General features: G+C 39.9%; 1 protein-coding gene across 4 annotated transcripts in view; it reads left to right on the top strand.

Annotated features, from left to right (window-relative positions):
• Positions 1 to 18,093, top strand: part of REV3L (REV3 like, DNA directed polymerase zeta catalytic subunit) — a 186,681-nt gene that overhangs the window by 152,118 nt on the left and 16,470 nt on the right. For 3 of the 4 annotated variants that reach the window (XM_010371650.2, XM_030929595.1, XM_030929596.1), the window contains 3 exons: positions 910 to 1,116; positions 8,356 to 8,465; positions 16,713 to 16,827. In XM_010371650.2, coding sequence (XP_010369952.2) covers positions 910 to 1,116; positions 8,356 to 8,465; positions 16,713 to 16,827 — 432 coding nt within the window. Of the gene's footprint in view, positions 1 to 332; positions 454 to 909; positions 1,117 to 8,355; positions 8,466 to 16,712; positions 16,828 to 18,093 lie in introns of those variants that run through there. The other variant, XM_030929597.1, reaches the window with a different exon arrangement.

Genomic DNA, 18,093 nt, shown 5'->3' with positions numbered 1-18,093 from the left:
CATTGTCGCATATCTGGCAGCTTATTATCTCCCTTTAACAGCTTTTTTTAAAACTTGCGTCTACTTTTGGACCCAGTGTGTAAAGCTTAATAAAAATAGGATTTTTTCAATATTCAGGTGTGTGATGATCCTATACCTGAGATTTTAGTCGCTAGGTCCGACATGCATTACGTTGCACGTGTCTGTGAATCATCATCAAAGTTAATACTGTTTTGTGGTTTTCATTCCTACTGGAGTTCTCATAAATTCTCCCTAGTCTTGATTAATACAAATGATTTTTTTTTTTTGGCATCAACAAATTTTATCACCTCACTATTCATCCCCTCTTCCAGATTGCTAATAAATATAGGCCGGAGGGGATGGCTTAGTGGTCTAAGCATCAGATTTGAAATACCTAGAGTCCCTGGAACTGCAGGTTTGAATGTCAGCAGAGTCAACCCAGCTCATCATTCTTCCAAGGTAGATAAATGGAGTTCCATGCAGATTTCTGTGTGGGGTCATTAGGATGAGATCTTTAAAAACTGAGTTGGTTATGAATGATACAAGTCCCATCTGTCATTTTGAAAGAATGGGGGTTTCTGTCAAAGTTTTGAACAAAATTTCCCTCTGAACTTGTTGTATGGTCACTTATGCACTAGTTGACATCCTCCTCCCTGGAGGTCTCTGAACTCACATGGAAGTGCTCTATTAGATTTATAAACATTGCAGGAACCGTTTAGGAGAAAAATCCTCTTCCAAGAAATAAAATGTGATGATTTTATATTGACGGCCACTAATACTATGGTCACTCTATTGTTAGCATGTTTCAATTCATGACAGTTGGCCATTATTATATTTTATGCTTCCTTCTTAATTATATAAATCTATAATGTTTGAGGGGTTTTAAACATTTTTTTTTCTTTATAATAGCCTTCAGTAAGAAAAGGTGTACTACCAAGAATGCTTGAAGAAATTTTGAAGACTAGATTTATGGTGAAGCAGTCAATGAAGGCTTACAAGCAAGACAGAGCCCTGTCACGAATGCTTGATGCACGTCAGTTGGGACTTAAGCTGATAGCAAATGTCACATTTGGCTATACAGCTGCTAATTTTTCTGGGAGAATGCCATGCATTGAAGTAAGTGATACAAATCTGTAGTTTTTTCAAAAGAGACTAAAATATAGCAAGGCACAGTGGCACTCACCTGTATTCCCAGTTACTTTGGAAGCTAAGGTGTGATATGTGGGGGGGCTTCAGCCCAGAGTTGAATCCTGCCTGGACAACACAGTGAGACCTCATCTCTTTTTAAAAAGAAAAAAAAAAAAAGGCCAGGCATGGTGGCTCACACATGTAATCCCAACACTTTGGGAGGCCGAGGCGGGTGGATCACATGGGGTCAGGAGTCGCGACCAGTGTGGCCAACATGGTGAAACCCCATCTCTACTAAAAACACAAAAATTAGCTGGGTGTGGTTGTGGACACCTGTAATCCCAGTTATTCAAGAGGCTGAGGCAGGATAATCACTTGAACCCAGGAGGCAGAGGTTGCAGTGAGCCAAGATCGCACTCCAGCCTGGGTGACAGAACAAGACTTGGTCTCAAAAAAGTGGCTCACACCTGTAACCGCAACACTTTGGGAGGCCAAGGCACGTAGATTGAGCTCAGGAGTTTGAGACCAGCCTGGGCAACATGGTGAAACCCTATCTCTAACCAAAAATGCAAAAATTAGCCAGGCATAGTGTTATGTGTCTGTGGTTCCAGTTACTTGGGAGGCTAAGATGGGAGGATCACTAGAGCCCTGGAAGTCAAGGTTGCAGTGAGCCATAATTGCACCACTGCATTCCAGCCTGGGTGACAGAACAAGACCCTGTCTCAAAAAAAAGAGAGAGACTAAAGCAGCATTAAATGAATGCCTGTTCATTCAAGCATTTCATTTTGTTTTAAAACTTTAATAAACCATTTCATTTCTATGATATAGGATCAGTTTTTCTCATACCAAGCCTCAAAATATATATATATTCTTGGGGATCTGTGACTTTTCTCTATATCTCGGTGTCTTTATTCCAATGATCATTTTAGAAATTAGCATACACATATTTCTGCATGATCTTCATAACTATACTTTAACTTTCTATTAGCATGAAATTTCAGTGCCATCTTTGTAGCAGTTTTTACAACAACTTTGGTAGTGCATAATTCATTTTATGTATTGACAAGAGATCTGATTATAGTTATATTGGCTTGTCCAAATGTCACAATTAGCCAGGTGTGGCGGCTCACACTCGTGATCCCAACAACTCAGGAGGCTGAGGTGGGAGGATTGCTTGAGCCCAGGAGTTCAAGACTAGCCTAAGCAACATAGTGAGCTCTTGCCTCTATTAATACATAAAATTAAAAACTAAAAAAAATTTTTAAGTCAGAATAAACAACAATCATTCCATATTTACTAGTATACCAGTAGATATAAAGCAGAACCTTTTTTGCAGTGATGAGTGACAGTTGAAAGACATTTTTCATAGAATAAGAGTTAATTTCATATTTACTAAGTTAAGGTGTTTATTTGATACAAATACAATATAGTGTGACAGGGTAATATAATAATATACTACTGAGTGAGAAAAGAACAGAATAGCTTGTTATACTGTGATCTTTTCATGCCAAATGAAGGCCAGAGGACATTGTGGTGTATCATATTTGCATTAGTTCAGTAAGAGAAAAACAAGGAAAGCATAAAGTCTTCATACAGCTCACAGTAGGCAAAATGAACTCCAAAAACATGAGCAAGGCAGGAGTGGCATATTCACATTGAAAGCAGCAAAATACCATCTATAGTGAAAACTTAATATTGTTAACTTGAATATTTTGGTACAGTAATATGATTTTGTGCTGGATAAATTTTTTTATGGTTGCACTGTAAAGGCTGTAAGCAATAAAAGTTTGTATCTAGGTTTATATTTGTATACTTTTAGGTGAGATAAAAAATACTTTGTCAGTCCTGAGGGTTCATATTAATACATTTGAAAAGCACTGATCGACACGATCTAGCAGAAAAAAAAAATGGAAATGATATTACTAATGGAAAACCAAAAGATATCTTTTTTTTTTTTTTTTTGAAACAGGGTCTTGCTTTGTCACCCAGGCTAGAGTACAGTGTCTTAACCACGGCTCACTGCAGCCTCGACCTCCCAGGCTCAAGCAATCCAAGTAACTAGGACTGCACTGCAGGTGCTTACCTCTATGCCCAGCTAAGTTTTCTATTTTTTGTAGCGATGGGGTTTTGCCATGCTGCCCAGGCTGGTCTTGAACTCCTGGGCTCAAGTGATTCTCCTGCCTTGGTGGGGATTACAGGTGTGAGCCACCATGCTTGTCCCAAATCCTTTCTTAGGGGCCATTTTCACATTTCCCTAATTTCTTCCCTGCCTCTCAGTTTTAAAAGTGTTTATTAATGTATTTTAGTAATAAAACAATGCAGAAATACTATTTTAAAAATATGTAAATACTGTAACTCTAGAATAACCAGAATTTGGGAGGATTTTTGAACCAGCAGTGGAAGTTTAGGAATAGGGTTTCACCAGGGACTACGTTCCTGCTTTGCATGGTGAACTCAGACTGCCAAGCAATACCTGCTTCCTTGACCCTGGTCTTCTCAGCTATTCTCAGGTTAATGATTGCAAGCATGCATTTGGCCCCTCATCATATGCTAACTTCACAACAGTACAGTGTTAACTTCTAGGTGAAATCATGAGTGGAAAAAGCAGCTAAAATCACAGAAAGAGCCTCTCATGAATAAGTGAAAAGTTAGCACCAATCAAGTAACAATGGAAGGTATCAGCCACTTTTTTTTTTAAAGGGCAGATGGCTTCATTCTTTTTTATGGCTATATGATATTCTATTGTACACATAATATGGCATTTCCTTTATCCATTCACCCGTTGATGGACACTTAGGTTGCTTCCATATCTTGACTGCTATTGTGAATAGTGCTGCAGTAAATATGAGAGTGCAGATATCTATTCAATGTCCCAATTTCCTTTTTTTTTTTTTTTTTTTTTTTTTTTTTTTTTTTTTTTTTTTTTTTTTGAGACGGAGTCTCGTTCTGTCCCCTAGGCTGGAGTGCAGTGGCCGGATCTCAGCTCACTGCAAGCTCCGCCTCCCAGGTTTACGCCATTCTCCTGCCTCAGCCTCCCGAGTAGCTGGGACTACAGGCGCCCGCCACCACGCCCGGCTAGTTTTTTGTATTTTTTAGTAGAGACAGGGTTTCACTGTGTTAGCCAGGATGGTCTCGATCTCCTGACCTCGTGATCCGCCTGTCTCGGCCTCCCAAAGTGCTGGGATTACAGGCTTGAGCCACTGCGCCCGGCCCTTTTTTTTCTTTTTCTTTTTTTGGATATATACCCAGCAGTGGGATATCTGGATCATATAGTAGTTGTATTTTTAGATTTTTGCGGCACCTCCATATTGTTCTACATAGTGACTCTACTAATTTACATTCCCACTAACAGTGGGTTCCCCTTTCTCCACATCCTTGCCGGCATTCATTATTGCCTGTTTTTTGGATAAAAGCCATTTTAGCTGGAGTGAGAAGACATCTCATTATAATTTTGATTTGAATTTCTCTGATTAGTAATATTAGTCATTTGTCATCTTTTGAGAAATGTCTGTTCAGACCTTTTGTGCATTTTTAATCAAATTTTTTTTTTTTTTTCCCTACTGAGTTGTTTAAGTTCCTTATGTATTCTGGTTATTAATCCCACGTCAGATGGGTGGTTTGCAGATATTTTCTCCCATTCTGTGGGTTGTCTCTTCACTTTGTTGATTATTTCCTTTACTGTGCAGAAGGTTTTTAGCTTTATGTGATCCCATTTGTCCAATAATCAGCCCTAAAAAAGAATAAAATCCTGTCATTTGCAAAACATGGATGGAACTGAAGGACATTATGCTAAGTGAAATAAGCTAGACAGAGAAAGACAAATATCACATGTTCTCACTCATGTGGAAACTAGAAAAAATAAATGAACTCATGGAGATAGAGAGTAGAATGATGGTTGCCAGAGGCTGTGAGGTGGGGAAGGAGGGAGATAAAGTGGAAATGATTAATGAGGACAAAAATACAATTAGAATGAATAAAATCTAGTATTTGGTAGCACAGTAGAGTAACTATAGTGAACTGCAACTTATTGTATATTTTTAAATAACTAAAAGAATGGAATTGAAATGTCTAATACAAATAAATGATAAATGCTTGAGGTGATGGATATCCCAGTTACCCTGATTTGATCATTACACATTGTCTGCCTGTGTACATCATATGTACAACATACACGTATATATACAAGTTATCCAGAATAATTAAAACCTTTTAAAAGCGGGAGGCGAATGGATTACTGTCTGTGGTCTTCTGCTTTCCTTCAGAGAACACATAATCAAAAAAATGCAGATCTGGACTGTCATAGAGCAAAATAAGACTTTGTAAGCATATAAGGAGAATATAGAGAATAAATAAATGTAGCTAATAGTTGGAGGTTAATGTCTCTGTCTCAGTACTATCATAGAGAAAGACAGACTTTGTCAGCAAAAATTCCTATGAAGAGAATATGGAGAATAAAGTAGCTAATAGTGGAGGTTAATGCCTCTGTCTTAGTTGGACTTCATAAATTAAAATTTTTGTATGTTGACAGTTTTCTACTAAACTATTGGTCATTCATATTTATAATAAAGGTATATTTGTGCCTTTTTAAAAATTGAGCTTTATTTCTCCCTTTTTATGTCTTTTCAGAAAATTAATTTTTACTTAAAAAAATGTGTTTTTATTAACTTTTGAGCATCCCCAGTCATGGCCTAAATTGTGAAACCATTTCTTTTCCTCCTTTAAATCCTCTCTTAGCCCTTTAATGAAGTAATGCTTTTCAGGTTAGGAACCTTGCCATAAAGTAGCAGAATCTGTTAATTCAATTACTTCTCCTTCCCTCTTCTACCTCCCCCTCACTCTAGTGCTGCTGAATTCTTACTACATGGTCTTCAGGGGTAACTGCAGAGTTCTGACTCTTTTGGGTATAACTTTAATGGGTCAGAGTAAGAGCATTAGGCAGACATTTAAGACCGCTATGTGTATGTACAAGTATATACTTACTTGTAAGTATATATCTCAGAAGTGTATTTGACTTTGACACTAAGATGGCTTGCTCATGCAGCTCTTTGTCCTCACATATTTAAAAGTTGACCTTGTCCGGGCACAGTGGCCTGTAATTCCAGCACTTTGGGAGGCCAAGGCGGGCGGATCACGAGGTCAGGAGATCGAGACCATCCTGACTAACACAGTGAAACCCTGCCTCTACTAAAAATACAAAAAAATTAGCCAGGCGTGGTGGCAGGCACCTGTAGTCCCAGCTACTCGGGAGGCTGAGGCAGGAGAATGGTGTGAACCCAGGAGGCGGAGCTTGCAGTGAGCCCAGATCGTGCCACTGCACTCCAGCCTGAGCGACAGAGCAAGACTCCGTCTCAAATAAATAAATAAATAAATAAATAAATAAATAAATAAATAAATAAATAAAATAAAATAAAATAAAATAAAAGTTGACCTTGTTTGAAAGTGGCAGCAGGTAACAGAACATTTTATTCAATTTGAGTTTTATTCAATTTGAGTTTCCATTAGATAACATGATTTTTGTAATGTATTAAGTTATAGTTTACATTCTCAAGATTTTCTAATGTACTAGAGGTCTCAGCAGAATTCATAATGTTAATTTAAAACCCAAGGCCAGGCGTGGTGGCTCACACCTGTAATTCCAACACTTTGGGAGGCTGAGGCGGGTAGATCATTTGAGGCCAGGAGTTCAAGACCAGCCTGGCCATCATGGCAAAACCCCATCTACTAAAAATATGAAAAATAGCAGGGCATGGTGGCACACGCCTATAATCCCAGCTACTCGGGAGACTGAGACATGAGAATTGCTTGAACCCAGGAGGCAGAGGTTGCAGTGAGCCAAGATCACACCACTGCACTCCAGCCTGGGCGACAGAACAAGACTCTGTTTCAAAATAAATAAATAAATCAGAATAAATAAATAAATCCCAACTCGTTTCTACTACCAGTTTTATTATTTATTCCTTTGTTCATATACCTAATATGTCCTTTGTAATGCAACTTTAAACAGCCTTTTAAATACTATTCAATCCTACATTTAGTAATTCAAATTTTACAGTAAAGGGAGAAGGATCATTATTGCTATTGTTTGCTTCTTAACACACACACACACACACAAAAACAATGTGCAGTTTGCATTTTAAAATTGCAAAGGGAATGCTCCGTTTATGTTTTATGTTGAATGGCAACTTTTCGCACTCTTAGCTTCAATGAGTTTAATAAATAAAACAGCATTGTTACATAGTCTCTAATTTATTTAACTGTAAATCTCATTAGCATGCTTCTCATATTTGTCAAGGCCCAGCATCTTTTTGTTTCGTAAATTCATGCCATGGTCACTGTTAAAATTCACTAGTCACAAATGAAAAAACCTTCCTAGATATATATCTACCTATTTAATTTATTGAACACTTTTAATGTATTTCCCATCATATGATTAGATACATTTTTCCTTGTATAACTAGTCACAAGATTGAAGTTCAGCATTAACTTTAATGATATTGAGAAACATTATCATCAACACTTCAACAGAAAAATTTTGAGAGATACATGTACGTATACTCATGCACCCGCAAAGAATGCTTTTCTGCCTAATGAGTTGTAAGGGCACATAAGAAAGTTCTTGAATAGTTCGGGTACGGTGGCTCACACCTGTAATCCCAGTACTTTGGGAGGCCGAGGTGGGCGGATCACGAGGTCAATAGTTCGAGACTAGCCTGGCCAATATGGTGAAACCCCGTCTCTACTAAAAAAAAATAGAAAAATTAACTGGGCATGGTGGCGTGTGCCTGTAGTCCTAGCTACTCAGAAGGCTGAGGCAGGAGAATCGCTTGAACCCAAGAGGCAGAGGTTGCATTGAGCCGAGATCACGCCACTACACTCCAGCCTGGGTGACAGAGTGAGACTCCTCAGAAAGAAAAAAAAAGAGAACTTGAATAAACAAGGATTATTCTTCCAAGAATCCAGTGTAGCTGTGTACCTTGTAACAAGTGCAGTCCACTTACTGTTACACTCAAAGACAAGTCTGCATATCGATTGGTCCTTTCAAATTCTTCACCTCAGTTTCTTCTTGAGTACTTGTAGAAAGAATGATGCACTAATTTCTTTTTTACGTTCTTTTCTCCTTGTTTCGTTTCTGGAAATATTTAGTAATTAAGTGTATTATGTGTTAAAGTTTGTTGACTTACACTGAGCTATGTTAAGAAATTATTTCTAATGTGTTTGTACCAACAGGTTGGCGATAGTATTGTTCACAAAGCCAGAGAGACCTTGGAACGAGCTATTAAACTGGTGAATGATACCAAGAAATGGGGGGCTAGGGTTGTATATGGCGATACTGACAGGTAATGGGTTTTTGGTTTTCTAGTTGTCTTTTTGCATCTCTCCATATCTTCATTTCAGTGTTTAAAATGGCTTACGGGAATCCTTTCTAAAAATAGAATTCTGAGTCCTTTCCAGTCCTTACGATCTCGTGATCAGAGTTAACACAGATCCTGATTTACCAGATATGATCATAAGAGACAGTTTGTGTCCTGAGCCACAAACTGTGAAGATTCCTATGGCTTCCCTCCAAGTAGCTCTTAGCCAAGTAGATAGTGATCTGTAAACTAACTGTGTACACAGGAGTCTAGTTTATTTAAAGAAACTACTTTTAATGTGAATAATTCCTCTAATACAGCTGCAACTGTCTGAATTTAAGTGTATATCTTAAAATAATTAAACTGTTTTTGAAGGATAATTGCCAGAACTGTGAGTGGTTAACTTACCACTCGGCCCCAGAATATGTTGACCTTCTAAGAGAAGTGCATATAGGCAAATACAGTTTTCCATTTGACTCCAGAGGGTCCACAGACTTACTCAAGCCCATTATTTATGGATTGACAAATAATGTGCCTGCATTTGAAGGCACATTATTAAGAATGTAAGTTATTAACACCAGCTTGCATGCTTCCTTGTTTGCTGTGATATTTTTCAGGTTTCAGTTATTTATGTAACATCTTTTTTGCATGGCTTATTGAAATTCTTCTAAAATGTAGGCTCTATGCAAATTTCTTACAGTGAAATTTTTTCCCTATTGGGGACTTAGAGTCACAGTGTGAACATGCTAAGAGCACTTGCCTCAAGACCTCTGATCTCTTTACAGTCCAATAGGAGATAATGCTTCTAATCATTAAATAGCTTATAAGTAATCTTTGAAAAGCATTTAATCTTATCCAGTTCTTTAAAATGTTCATACAGACAGCATAATCATATTAATGCTGAATGAGACTTTGCCTTATAGAGCAGCTGTTTCATTACCAGCAGGTGGGGATAGTTTCAAATTATCCAGGCCCTAATTACCCATATTCTCTCCTGTTCCTCATAGAAAGCCACTTCTTAGTTTGGCTTTCGTTATTTTACTGTTCTGTGAAACTACTTCTGCTGGGTATTCTAGCAAAATAAGAGTTAATAAAATAAGCTCTGCATTTGTTAGCAGAACTTAAAAAATATTTAGGCAAAAATGTTAATCCTTTAACTTACTGATTTTAATTCAGGGGCTATCCATGTTGTTGACAACATTCAGAAGTCAGCATGATTCTGATTGTAGTTACATTATTTACCCTTTAAGATCTATAAGAAGTCAAGCTACAAAAAATAACAGACTAACAGAATGTCAGAGCCGGAAGGGATTTTGATATTATTTAGGCCAGCAGTTTTCATACTATTGGGAGATCTTAGAATGTGCCTCAAATGATGCTTATTAAGAACAACTTTCCCTAAGATAAGAAATTTAAGATCTTGCAAGTAGTCATTAAAGAGCCATAAATTGATATTCAGTGTTTTGATTCCTAACTGATGCTTTCTCTCTACATCAGATTTTATAGTTATTGTATGATTCCAGTCAAAGGAAATTTACTTGCAATGTCATTAAAACTTTTGATCACCATTCACTACCTGATACATTCAACAAACATTGGCCAGGCATGCTGGCTCATACTTGAAATTCTGGCACTTTGGGAGGCCAAGGCAGGTGGATTGCTTGAGCCCAGAAGTTCAAGACCAGCTTGGGCAACAAAGTGCAACCCTGTCTCTACAAAAAATTTAAAAATCAGCCAGACATGGTGGTGTGCACCTGTACTCCTAGCTACTTGGGAGGCTGTGAGGTGGGAAGATCACTTGAACCCGGGAGTTCAAGGCTGTAGTCAACCATGATCATGCCACTGCACTCCAGCCTGGGTGACAGAATGAGACCCTGTCTCAAAACCAAGAAACCCAAATGTTTAGTGACGTCTGTATGAGGGCAGTTCACAACAGTGTCACCCTGGCAGAATACAAGTAAGTTCTTGAAGGGGGACAAAAAAAGAGTACCGTAGTTTTTGGCCCCACAGTGGGCCAACAATATTTTACTCCTTAGTAATTACTTTCTCTTGTTAAATATAATTTAAATTTACTTTTTTTTTTTGCCTTGGAAGGACAATGATGAAAGGTTGAGAAACACTGCTCTTGGGATAATAGGTAATATTTGGTGGAGTGCAAAAGAGTTCCTGGCTGGGCGCAGTCGCTCACGCCTATAATCCCAGCACTTTGGGAGGCTGAGGCAGGCAGATCACCTGAGGTCAGGAGTTTGAGACCAGCCTGACCATATGGAGAAACCCCATCTCTACTAAAAATACAAAATTAGCTGGGTGTGGTGGTGCATGCCTATAATCCCAGTTACTCGGGAGGCTGAGGCAGGAGAATTGCTAGAACCTGGGAGGCAGAAGTTGCAGTGAGCCAAGATTGCACCATTGCACTCCAGCCTGGGCAGCAAGAGTGAAACTGTCTCAAAAGAAAAAAAATAAAAAATGGCCGGCGTGGTGGCACACACCTGTAATCCCTGCACTTTGGGAGGCTGAGACAGGTGGATCACCTGAGGTCAGGAGTTCAAGATCAGCCTGGCCAACGTGATGAAACCCTCTCTCTACTAAAAATTAAAAAAATTAGCTGAGTGTGGTGGCACATGCCTATAATCCTAGCTACTCAGGAGGCTGAGGCAGGAGAATCGTTTGAACGTGGGAAGTGGAGGTTGTAGTGAGCCAAAATTGTACCACTGCACTCCAGCCTGGGCAACAAGAGCGAAACTCCAACTCAGAAAAAAAAGTTCCCAACTGAGAGTGAGGAGATCTGGATTCTCTTTCTAATTATACTCCTAGATGATGGCATAGCCATTAATAAGTCATTTTGCCTCTCTGAGGCTTAGTTGCCTCTTCATCAAAATGAAGGAAATCTGATAGATGAAGGCAAATGACCTTCCAATTATGATGACATTCCAATTATACTTTCAGTTATTCTTAAATGTACAATAAATTATTGTTGACTGTAATCGCTCTGTTGTGCTATCAAATACTAGGTCTTATTCTAACTATATTTTTGTACCCATTAACCATCCGCACTTCCCCACACATACACAGTACCTTTCCCAGCCCCTGGCAACCTAGTAGAAAAAGGCCGGGGCGGTGGCTCACACCTGTAATCCCTGCACTTTGGGAGGCCGAGACAAGTGGATCACCGGAGGAGTGATTGCTCTCTTCATTTTTTTGAGACGGAGTCTCGCTCTGCCCCCAGGCTGGAGTGCAGTGGCGCGATCTTGGCTCACTGCAAGCTCCACCTCCGGGGTTCATGCCGTTCTCCTACCTCAGCCTCCCAAGTAGCTGGGACTACAGGTGGCCGCCACCATCCCCAGCTAATTTTTTGTGTATTTAGTAGAGACGGGGTTTCACCGTGTTAGCCAGGATGGTCTCAATCTCCTGACCTTGTGATCTGCCCACCTCAGCCTCCCAAAGTGCTGGGATTACAGGAGTAGAAACTCATTTTAAAACAGTGTTTCTTATTGTAGGCTAGTCACTTCCATTCTGTCACATGACAAAAAATTTCTGTTTATTCTGTGCAGCCTTCTCGAAGCTTAGCTCCAAATCAAACTGGCCGAAACAGCTTAGATGGATTCAAACAAACTCACATTACTGGGTAAAGTCTCAAATATAGACCCTATAGTAATAACTTTTTTTTTTTGTCTCTGTTGCCCAAGCTGGAGCACAGTGGCACAATCTTGGCTCACTGCAACCTCCACCTCCCGGGTTCAAGTAATTCTCTTGCCTCATCCTCCCAAATAACTGGGACTACAAGCATGCGCCACCATACCCAGCTAAGTTTTGCATTTTTAGTAGAGATGGGGTTTCACCGTGTTGGCCAGACTGGTCTTGAACTCTTGATCTGGTCTGATCTTGAACTGGTCGTGATCCACCCACCTCGGCCTCCCAAAGTGCTGGGATTACAGGCATGAGCCACCGCACCTGGCCAATAATAACTTTTAAGATGTGAAGTATATATACCTTTATCATTTTTATGGAATTATAATTTTTAACATGTATAATATGTAATAAAATATAAGAATGTATAGGCCCAAGTTACCAGCTACCATGCCAGTCAAGATATAGAACACTTTTTATCACCGTAAAAAGTTTTCTCATTCTCCCTTTACAGTGTATCCCTTACCCTCACTCCATGCCCTAGAAAACCACTTACCTGATTTTTATTACCATAGCTTAGTTTTGCCTATTATAAAACTGTATAGAAATATGTGTATGTCCACTGATTTTAAATGTTACATATGGCCGGGCACAGTGGCTCATGCCTGTAATCCCAGCACTTTGGGCAGATAACCTGAGGTCGGGAGTTCAAGACCAGCCTGACCAACAAGGAGAAACCCTGTCTCTACTGAAAATACAAAGTTAGCCGGGTGTGGTGGCGCATGCCTGTAATCCCAGCTACTCAGGGAGCTGAGGCAGGAGAATAGCTTGAACTTGGGAGGCGGAGGTTGCAGTGAGCTGAGATCACACTATTGCACTCCAGCCTGGGCAACAAGAGAAAAAAAAAATGTTGCACTCATCATTGCATCTGAACATTTTAAGAATAATAATCTTACATAAAAACAGTTTGGCAGTTGCACATGAAGTTCAACATACCCTTAGCATATGACCCAGCGATTCCACTCCTTTATGCTTATCTTAGAAAAAAGAAAACCTGGCCGGGCGTGGTGGCTCACACCTGTAATCCCAGCACTTTGGGAGGCCAAGACAGGTGGATCGTGAGGTCAGGAGATCAAGACCATCCCGGCTAACACGGTGAAACCTTGTCTCTACTAAAAATACAAAAAATTAGCCTGGCGTGGTGGTGGGCCGCTGTAGTCCCAGCTACTCAGGAGGCTGAGGCAGGAGAATGGCATGAACCTGGGAGGTGGAGCTTTCAGTGAGCCGAGATCGCGCCACTGCACTCCAGTCTGGATGACAGAGCGAGACTCCGTCTTGAAAAAGTGAAAGGAAAACCTATGTCCACATGAAAACTTGTATACAGTTCTTCATTGGAGCTTTGTTCGTAAAAGTCCAAAACTGCAAAATATCTAAATGTCTATCAGTGAGTGATTGGATAAGCAAATTGTGGTATATCCATACAGTGGAATACTACTCAACAATGGAAACAAACCAGTTGCTGTTATTCTGACACCATGGATGAATCTCAAAATATGCCGAGTGAAAGAAGACAGATGTAAAAGAGTACATACTATATTCTTTCATTTATATAAAATTTTTGTTTATTTACTTACAAACAGGGTCTCACTATTGCCCAGGCCCATCTCAAACTCCTGGCCTCAAGCAGTCCTTCCACTTCAGCCTCCGGAGTTGCTGGGATTACAGGCAAAAGCTACTACACCCAGCCCATTTATATAAAATTCTTGGAAAAAACCTATAGTAACAGAAAGCAAGTCTTATGTATGGAACCTGGGGCCAGGAATAGACTGAAAAATTATTGCGAAGGAGTACAGGGAGGTCGAGGCTGCAGTAACCAATGACTGTGCCACTGCACTTCAGCCTCAGTAATAGAGTGAGACCCTACCTCTTAAAAAAAAAATTAAAATCAGGTAGTATTGGTATAAATGAGCATCAGATGGCCTATAAAGAAACTACAAAAACCTTCAGATGGTTCAAAGTATAGCCTAGATTGAAGGTCTAATTAAGGCATTTTTGTTCTACCTTAGTGAATATTAAAATTAATTCAGATTGAGACAATATTTATTTTAAAGGCTTAGTAGAGTTGAATAAACTACTTTTTTCCTTTCTTTTAATTTTTCTTTTTTTTTTTTTTTTTTTTTTTTTTTGAGACGGAGTTTCGCTCTGTGGCCCAGGCTGGAGTGCAGTGGCCCGATCTCAGCTCACTGCAAGCTCCGCCTCCCGGGTTCACGCCATTCTCCTGCCTCAGCCTCCCAAGTAGCTGGGACTACAGGCGCCCACCACCTCGCCCGGCTAGTTTTTTGTATTGTTAGTAGAGATGGGGTTTCACCGTGTTAGCCAGGATGGTCTGGATCTCCTGACCTCGTGATCCGCCCGTCTCGGCCTCCCAAAGTGCTGGGATTACAGGCTTGAGCCACCGCGCCCGGCCTAATTTTTCATATAGGCTCTCAGGCAAGTACTGTCTCCGATATTAGCAGGAACTTTTTCCAAAGAAACCATCCAAAATGGGACTTAAAAATCCAGTATAAAAACACTTCAGAAATATGAGATTGGTTTATATGGCTAGAAACAGGAATACTTAAAGTCATGTTTCAAGATATCATCCATTTCCACTATTTAATGTCTTTTCACTGGAACTATAAGTGAAAATGAATTTTATAGTCTAGTTTACTTGAATATTAATCATTACTTCTGTTGGTGGTCAGATTGTAGTATATACTGAAATAGAAAAAAATATGCATTTTGTCAGTTATTTTTGAGTATATTTAGTATTGGTATTTTGAGTATATTTTGTATTGGTATTTTTTATTCATATAATACAATATTATTCATTACCAAATAATATCCATTATAGCAAATGAAAAGATTTACAGATATACACAACGTGTTTATAATGTCTTTTTTCTGTACGACATGATTACAGATGTTGATTTTCTTCCTTGTGTCTTTTTATGTTTTTTAACTGTTTTTCAGTTAACATACATTACAGAATATATGTCTTTTTTGTTGTTTTTTGTTTTGTTTTGTTTTGTTTTGTTTTTTGAGACAGAGTCTCACTCTGTCTCACCACCACGTCGGCTAATTTTTGTATTTTTTTAGTGGAGATGGGGTTTCACCATGTTGGCCAGGCTAGTCTCAAAATCCTGACCTCAGGTGATCCACCCGCCTCAGCCTCCCAAAGTGCTGGGATTACAGGTGTGAGCCACAGCGCCCAGCCAATGTCTGTCTTTTTTCTTTTTTTTTTTTTTTTTTGAGACTGAGTCTTGCTCTCACCCAGGCTAGAGTGCAGTGGTGCAATCTCAGCTCACTGCAAGCTCCGCCTCCCAGGTTCATGCCATTCTCCTGCCTCAGCCTCTGGAGTAGCTGGAACTACAGGTGCCCGCCCCCATGCCTAGCTAATTTTTTTTTCTTTTCTTTTTTTTTTTTTTTTTTTTTTTTGTAGAGACGGGGTTTCACTGTGTTAGCCAGGATGATGGTCTCGATCTCCTGACCTCGTGATCTGCCCGCCTCGGCCTCCCAAAGTGCTGGGATAACAGGCATGAGCCACCGCGCCCGGCCCAATGTCTGTCTTTTTTAAGTTGAGTGGTTCTGGCCTTAAGGAAACTTCTCCCATATCACAAGTACATCTTCTATTTTCTTACAATCACACAGTCTCTTATTTTGTGATGTACTTAGCTATGTACCACAGTAGTCCCCAACCTTTTTTTTTTTTTTTTTGAGATGGAGTCCCAGGCTGCAGTGCAGTAGTGTAATCTCAGTTCACTGCAACCTCTGCCTCCCAGACTCAAGCGATTCTCCTGCCTCAGCCTCCCAAATTGCTGGGATTATAGGCATATGCCACCATGCCTGGCTAATTTTTATATTTTAGTAGAGATGGGGTTTCACTATGTTGGTCAGGTTGGTCTCAAACGCCTGACCTCAGATGATCCACTGCCTTGGCCTCCCAAAGTGCTGGGATTACAGGCGTGAGCCACTGTGCCTGGACCACAGTGGTCCCCAACCTTTTGAGCACCAGGGATCGGTTTCATGGAAGACAATTTTTCCGCAGACTGGGTGGTTTGGGGATGAAACTATTCCACCTCAGATCATCAGGCATTAGATTCTCATAAGGTGCACACAACCTAGATTCTTCACTTGTGCGCAGTTCACAATAGGGTTCATGCTCCTATGAGAATCTGATGCTGCCACTGATCTGTCTCATCTGCCACTGATCACAGACTGACTGGTATCAGTCTGCCGCCTCGGGGTTAGTGACCCCTTGTGTACCACACAAAGCCTTAAATGTCCAGGGATGATCCAGGACTTTCTTGACTACTGGGATATCTGAGCTGCTCTGTGTGTAGCTAAGTTAGAAATATTGGATGTCTTAAAAGATTTGTAACAAGATATGAGTACACATGGAAAGTAATAAAACAGGAAAGCTTACATAGGAAGCATCTTAAGAAAGAGTAAATAGGAGAAAGGGAGTTTTCTTTGGCATTAGACAGAGTCATAGCCAGGAGAGTTACTCTTGATAAAATTTTTGTTGTAATGACTTCCTCATTACCTTATTTTTAATCCCCTTAGTATGTTTGTGCTACTGAAAGGAGCCACTAAGGAGCAGTCTTTTAAGATTGGTCAGGAAATTGCTGAAGCTGTAACTGCTACCAATCCTAAACCAGTGAAATTGAAGTTTGAAAAGGTAAGAGGAATGTAATATTAGTAACCACATATAAAACTCACATGTGTTCTAGAGACCTCTGATTTGTTCAGTACATTTTCAGGATCACTGACAGTATATAGGTCTATTAAAGTGTTAAATTTGGGCCAAATGTAGTGGCTCATGTCTGTAATCCTGCTGTGGCCTTGGGAGGCCAAAGCAGGAGGGTTGCTTGAGACCAGGAGTTTGACACCAGCCTGGACAACATAGCCAGACCCCATCTCTACAAAAATTAAAAAGTTAACCAGGCGTAGTGGCACACACCTGTAGTCCCAGCTATTCCAGAGGCTGAAGTGGGAGGATCACTGGAGCCCAGGTGTTCAAGGTTACAGTGAACTGTGATTGGCCAGTGCACTCCAGCCTGGGGAACAAAGTAAGACCCTGTCTTAAAAAAAAAAAAAAAAAATTACATTTTAAGTATTTTCTCTTTTGTATAATTTTCCCAAAATTTGTTTAGTAATGTATATATGTAAGGAAATGAAAACTTTGTTCCAGTAACTATTATTGTGTAACAGATCACCCCAAACTTAATGGTGTAAAACAGCAAACATTTCATTCTGCTCACAGATTTTATGGCTCAGGAATTCAGACAGGGTGCAACTGGAATGGCTTTTCCCTGCTGCACAATGTCTAGGTCCTCAGCTGAGAAGACTGTTAGGGGTTAGGGGTAACCCAACCAACAGCAAAAGGCTGAAACCATCTGAAGCTTGCTTACCAATCATGTCTGTTGATTGATGCTGGCTGCTAGTTGGGACATCAGCCAGAACACCTACCAGTGGCCTCTCACCGGGTCTGCTTGTTTTCCCTCACAACATGAGGGTTGGGTTCTAGGTGTGAACATCCCAAAGAGAAACAGACAAAAGCTGCTTTGTTTTTTATGACCCAGGCTCAAAGTCACAGTGTCACACACCTCTCTGGATTTAAAGGGAGTGAACATAGACCCCACTATTAATAGGAAGAGTGACAAAGTCACAATGGAACAAGACCACATAGGATGGAAGATAAATTCTTTCTTTGCAAAACAAAGTTTACCACAAGGACTTTCAATTCTTTTTCACTTACCTTCGTCTGCTTAAACACTGTGAGAGCACAAAGGAAAGGAGGAATTGTGTCCTCCTGGGCTGGAAAGAGAGACTCCATATAGGAAGTAACGATGAAATGTGTCTTGAAAAATGGTTATGTCTTGAAAAATGGTTAGAATTTCAGTTGGCAGACATGGGGCTGCAATCATTCTGAACAGAAGAAAAT

The sequence above is a fragment of the Rhinopithecus roxellana genome, chromosome 4 (assembly GCF_007565055.1).
Source record: "Rhinopithecus roxellana isolate Shanxi Qingling chromosome 4, ASM756505v1, whole genome shotgun sequence".
Taxonomy (NCBI): Eukaryota; Metazoa; Chordata; class Mammalia; order Primates; family Cercopithecidae; genus Rhinopithecus; species Rhinopithecus roxellana.
The sequence above is the reverse complement of the archived record's forward strand: the minus strand, read 5'-3'. Positions and strand labels throughout refer to the sequence as shown.